At 50.5% G+C, this 5,782-nt stretch overlaps 1 protein-coding gene across 1 annotated transcript in view; it reads left to right on the top strand.

Moving 5' to 3' along the window:
- The first annotated feature begins 1,002 nt into the window (after positions 1-1,002).
- Positions 1,003-5,782, top strand: part of LOC111974343 (junctional cadherin 5-associated protein-like) — a 10,012-nt gene continuing 5,232 nt past the window's right edge. The window contains exons 1-2 of the mRNA XM_024002069.2: positions 1,003-1,394; positions 2,630-5,771. Of these exons, the coding sequence (XP_023857837.1) occupies positions 1,003-1,394; positions 2,630-5,771 (3,534 nt within the window). The remainder of the gene's footprint in view (positions 1,395-2,629; positions 5,772-5,782) is intronic.

Here is a 5,782-nt window from a genome sequence, read left to right as displayed (position 1 = left end):
CTTCAGATGTTTTTGGAAGCAACTCTGCTATCCTCGCTTCAGGAAATACATTTATAGGATTTAAGGAAATACATTTTCACGTAACTTTACTTCATTATATTTTTTAGAAGAGATTCCGTGTTTTAGAAAATGATTGACTTCCGGGAGTTTGATTGCTATAGAGGTAGTGCCTGTTTTAACTGGGCTGTAACAGGAACACCTACAAATACAAAATAGTCTACTAACCAAATGGCACCCTATTAGTGCACTACTACTTTCCCTAAATAGTGCACTACTTTTGAACCAGGTCCCGTAGGGCTCTGGTCAGAAGTTGTGCACTTAGGGTGCATTTTGGGACGTATCCAGTGACCTCTCTTATCCTGTGAAGTCGCCCCACAGGAACATTCTGTGTACTGTGTGACTAATGTGAAATCTGCATGTAAACAGATGTATTATTGTGGCTGCCAACCAGGGGACCTTCATCAGATCTGTGCTGTTTCCCTTTTCTCCAGCAGCCAACATACTGTTGATCATTTTATACACACAGTACTGTGAAGACATGATCACTTAGGTTGCATCCCAAAATGGCATCCCAAAATAGCACGTGTTCCCTCTATAGGGCACTGCTTTTGACCTGAGCCCTGGTCAAAAGTAGTGCACTTTATACTGTAGGGAATAGGATACCATTTGGGACATACTGTAGATGGTTGAAAGTAGTGCACTTTTGGGACAGCGCTGTCAGAACGTGATCTTCTTCCCGTTTCACTCTCCCTGTTTGTTCTCCCCTTATTTACAGTATAGTGTACAGACATTAGTTTCCCGTACAAGCACTGGGTATCTATATTTCTGAAGATGAGATGCTAAAAGCTAAACGTTACCTTTTTCCCTGTTTCTCTTCTCCCCATAGTGATGGCCTCTACTGAGCAGCTCTGCTCCAGCTCCCACCAGCAGCACTGAGCATAAGAACAGCAGAACCCCCTTCGCCCTCCTGCTGCCAAGCCAGACAGAGAGACACACAGCACCATGTACAGCGTGGACGACCTCCTCATTTCTCACGGATACAAATTGCCCAAGACAAGCGTCCCCTGCCCCTCTTCAACTTCATCCGCCACCGCACCTTGCGAGAAACAGCGCCACGTCGCCGCCACGACTGATTGCCACCGTGAAATCCCAGCAGCAGAGAACCAGAGGCCTGGCCGTGTTGGCTCACTGAACGGGTATGAACAGGCAGCAGACAGGGGGGCCTGCGTCTTCAGGAGCAGCAGCAGGCAGGCACTACTGGCGAAGGTCTACCCCGGCAGCGGTGACAATGAGAGCGGCGGGGAAAGGAACCAAAGGAGAAAAGAAGCTGGCAGCGGTAACCTAGGTGACAACCTAGCACAGCCCCTGGGCGATTCTCTCGCCACGGATAGCGGGTGAGTTTTTTTTCTCTTTCTCTCTCTTTTGAGATCCCCCACCATACCTTCCCTCCCTTTTTTTGTTTTGCCGGGCCCTTCGGCATTGCATGCAAAGTCAAGCAACTCAGTCTACATTGCGCAGGAGGATGTTTTTTTCCTTCCCGTTTCCTTCCTTCCAGAGCTGCAGAACGAATACTGAGGCTGCTGCACCACTGCCTTGTCTTGCCAGATGCTGCGATACAATGAAGTTTGTGCTCCAAATGCCACACTGTTCCCTATATAGTACACTACTTACAGGGATTAGGGTTCCCCACTGGTTCCCCACCCCACTGTCCCCAAGCCCCACTGTAGCCAAGTCTCCTGAATTGGATTGAATGGATAAGAAATAGGAATATGGAGTTGTCTGTCACTCTGCATATGGTCACATCACGTGATGGGGAACTGGCATTTATAAACAAGTCAATAATTTCTTGCTCAGACTTGAAGCGCGCTTAGCAGTGGCAGCAGGGGCAGGCAGGCAGTGCCTTTTCCCTACATAGTGCACTACTTTTAACGAGAGAGCCTTATGGGCCTTGGTGAAAAGTAGTGCACTATATAGGGAATAGGACGTCATTTGGGACGAATCCCAGCTTTCTGAATTAAGGTCAGCGTGTGTTTTAATATGCAGATCATATTGCAGCCGCCGTACATTTTAATGGTATCTTCAAGGGAGTTGAGAGCCTCTGACTCAAACGCTTCCATCAGATACGTGTGCTGTCTGGCTCTCCCCTCTTGGGGTCGGAGATGGACAGTCTGATTACTACGGCAATGTCCAAAATGGCACCCTATTCCCTATACAGTGCACTACTTAGGACCAGAGTCATATAGGCGAATCGGGGGCCATGTGGGATGCAGTACCTCTTCACCCCCAAAGCCAAAACATCAGCCAGAGATACCAGCATTTTAAATGTCACAATTATCAATACTGCATCAAATCATGGCAGGCTGGTCATCATTGTATCATCACAGTTAAACAAGCTTCTGCAACCTAAAATACTTTGAGAGTTTCATTCTTTTTGGTGCAACCTAGCCACAGTTTTGCCATTTATGTTCATGTGCAAGAACCAAATAATCATACATCCAGGTTGTTAGTGTTACAACACGTTTGCGGTTTCTAATATGTTTTGATTTTATTCTGAATATTACATTTTTTCTATTAATGAACTAATAACTTCAGTACCCTACCGCTGAATTGTGCATTCTTCTCTTTCCAGGTTCTATGACGCGCCCAGCTTAACCTATTTTGAGCAGATCGAGAGAAGAGAGCAGTTGGATGAGAGGGATGTCTCCTACTGGAGGAGGAGAGGCCAGGACTTCAGCGTCCTCCTGGATTACGCAGACGGCCGGGAGCTGAGAGCATCCGCTGGCTTTCTGAAGGCCTCGGAGGCGGCATGGCGACCACAGGCCCTGATCGCAGAGGACCATAGGGGAGAGAGGGAGAAGCTGCAGAAGCAGCAGAAGCAGCTATGGGAAGACACCTCCATCTCCTGGCTGAGAGAGGCCGATGCGGCTCCTAGACAGTTGAGGGTAGTGACTGGGGTGACTGGGGAGCGGAAGTGCCAGAGCCTGGGCACAGAGGAGTGGAAGCCTGCGGTGGGGCTGGGGAGGCAGCTGTCGGATGGGGAAGGCGAGAGGTGGGCTCAGGAGCAGCAGCACCGCCTGAGGACTCCAGAGAGCACTGGTTCTATCCTCCCCAGAACCAGAGGGATGTCCCAGTCCCTCCCCAGAGTGCTGTCACCTGATGGAGCTACTGAACACACAAACACACAGTCCAGTTTGGTCAGTGTCCAGCTTCGACCAGGCCAGGTTGATAGACAGAGAGTGAACAGCACCGTATTTTCCGGGCCTTATAGTCGGTATTACCACAGTGCCGCAGTCAGCAGGGACCGGTGGGCCAGGAACAGTTGGCAAAGCGTCGGACATGTTGCACTTTTACCAAAGCCCAGGTTCAGCAGGCCTGTCAAGCCTCCATCATACGAAATACACCAGCAGACTAGGGGTAGCCAAGAGATGCTCGCTGTAGCTGTAGTAGATCAGCAGGGAGGGTCCAAACAACGGAAAGACACCAGGCCTGTCTATTACCCACGGGGTGGAGAATTGCAAAGACAAGACTATTTCGCACAACACTCTGCTATCTTTGGCATGGAGCCCCCCGGTTATATCCCGCCCCCGTCTTATAAGAGAGCCCTGCCCCCAATTAGGGGAGGACCAATCAACCGCAACGAAGTGGCAAACTATAAGTGGAGGGGGGAGATGAAGATACAGATGCACATGCCTATGAGCTCAGAGGTGGGAAAGTGGTTTTCCGGACAGACAAGAGGGTCGTGGCTGGAACACTACGGGGATCGAGGTATACCCTACAGGAAACAGGTTAACGCTAACCCAAACCTTAACCCTGGATACACCGAGGAGCATCTGGGTCATGTTCACTATTTACCCTTTGATGATCTGCGAGTGAGACATGTCTCAGGAGGGCCTGGCGGAAATTCTCTTACTGACACTGACAAGTTTATCCGAAACATGAAGAAAGAGACTCCCTGCTCTAAGGTTTTAGGACAATCTACACATGATAGTGCCTTTCCCCCCCCACAGGGGGTCTCTCTCAGTAACGCCTGCCGCAAGACATCTCTCAATGACAACGATGGTGGTAGTAGTACTAGATGGTGCAACAGGGGTTTAATAAACAAAGGAAGTGTAGACAGTGTAGCTCCTGATCAGAGCTGTGGTAACTATCCAACAGCTTTTCACATTAGACCTCCTCAGCAACTGATCAGGCATGTGGACCAAGGTCAAGGTGTGTCAGAAACTGTAACTCAAGTGACAACGTCAGTCAATGAGCCTGACTCCACAGAGAAAGAGAAACCAAGAAAAAGTGACTCAGAGAAACCAGAAAAAAATGAGAAAAAGAGTGTAAAAAAAAAACTTAGTGAGACAATATTCTGTTTGGTGTCTGTTCCCATCCCTCTAACGCCGGGTGGTACGTCCCGTGATCAAAACAACAACGACGACGAGAAGCCACCAAGCCCAGTCCGGCCACCAAGCCCAGTGGACAGTCCGAGTGAGAACAAAACGGGCCACTTAACAAACCAAAGTTTCCAAAGCACATCTTCAGCAGAGGCTGAGCTGCAAGCACTAACCGGTAGCATAGCGAGCAGCAGATCAAGCAGCAAAATAGTGAGAAAACTCCCTATTAAACCCCCCAAAATAAACCATCACAAGGAGCTCAAACTCTCAGGTGCCTGGCCTGGGAACCAATACCGGGACCAGGAGACCCAAACGAGCCCAGAAGCCCGAAAGCCTCAGCATCCCCCTCCTCCAGGCACTGAAAACAAGGAAGCACAAGACCCTCAAGTCCCTGCCCCAGGCTCCTCTGACGTCATCACCCAAGATCCCAGCGGTGTGGGCAATACTGCATTCAGCTGTCCTATAAAAGGGGTGAAGAGCCTGAAACCATCCAGCAACAGCGCCTTTTCCAGGACGGCCACTTTCTCCATTTCCAGCCAGCTGAACAAGAGCACAGCTCAGCCGCCAGCAGCAGCACCAACACCACCCTCAGGAAACACGACGGAGGAGGCCAAACCAGCAGCAACCTGCAGTGGGCAGGAAGCCTTCGGTCAGTTCCTGCTGAAGCCCGTCAGCAGGCGGCCATGGGACGCCATCGAGGAGCTGGAGACTATCAACAAAGAGTTCCAGGATCAGCAGCAGAAGCAACAGCAGAGCAGCAAGAGACCCAGTGTTGACCAGTGCATTGAGGACCTCAACGAGGCCTACAAAGACATTCTAGAGCTAGGCACTGCCAGCAATAACATTTCCAACAATAGCGGTGCTGTGCAGATCCCTGAGCGGATCAAGATAAGGCTGGCGGGGGAGGCGGGGCTCAGCAAGCCCAGCAGCCTTAGGCGCAGTATCGAGAGCTGGTCTGTGTCCGTCGACCCGGAGTACAGGGAGCTTAAGAGCGCCTTCTCCAGACCCGCTGAAAGAAAATCTGTGACTTTCAGCAAGCAGCTAAAAGAGGATCTCCCTGTCCCACCACGCAAGCCTACAGGATTCAGAGAATACAGGGTTGTTTCGAATTTGTCACGGAGAAGTAGCTGCAGTGGCAGGTCGGTGAAGCTAGACCTCTCTTCGCCTTCGGAGACACCACCGCCTTGTGACTTTACCGCCCCTAGTGACTTTATTGACTCTCCTAGGGATCCCAGCGAGATCAGAGACTTAAGCCCAACGACGCCAACGACGCACACGGCAGCAGAAGTCCCCTGGGCAGATAGGCAGCCGATGCAGGACGCCTCCACACTTACGAGTCCCCCTGACTATGAGGACATATGTCAGTCTTTGCAAAAGACCCGAGACTCAGAGGTTAACAAAAC

This window comes from Salvelinus sp. IW2-2015, linkage group LG15, assembly GCF_002910315.2.
Source record: "Salvelinus sp. IW2-2015 linkage group LG15, ASM291031v2, whole genome shotgun sequence".
Lineage (NCBI taxonomy): Eukaryota > Metazoa > Chordata > Actinopteri > Salmoniformes > Salmonidae > Salvelinus > Salvelinus sp. IW2-2015.
This window is presented reverse-complemented; position numbering and strand designations above follow the sequence as displayed.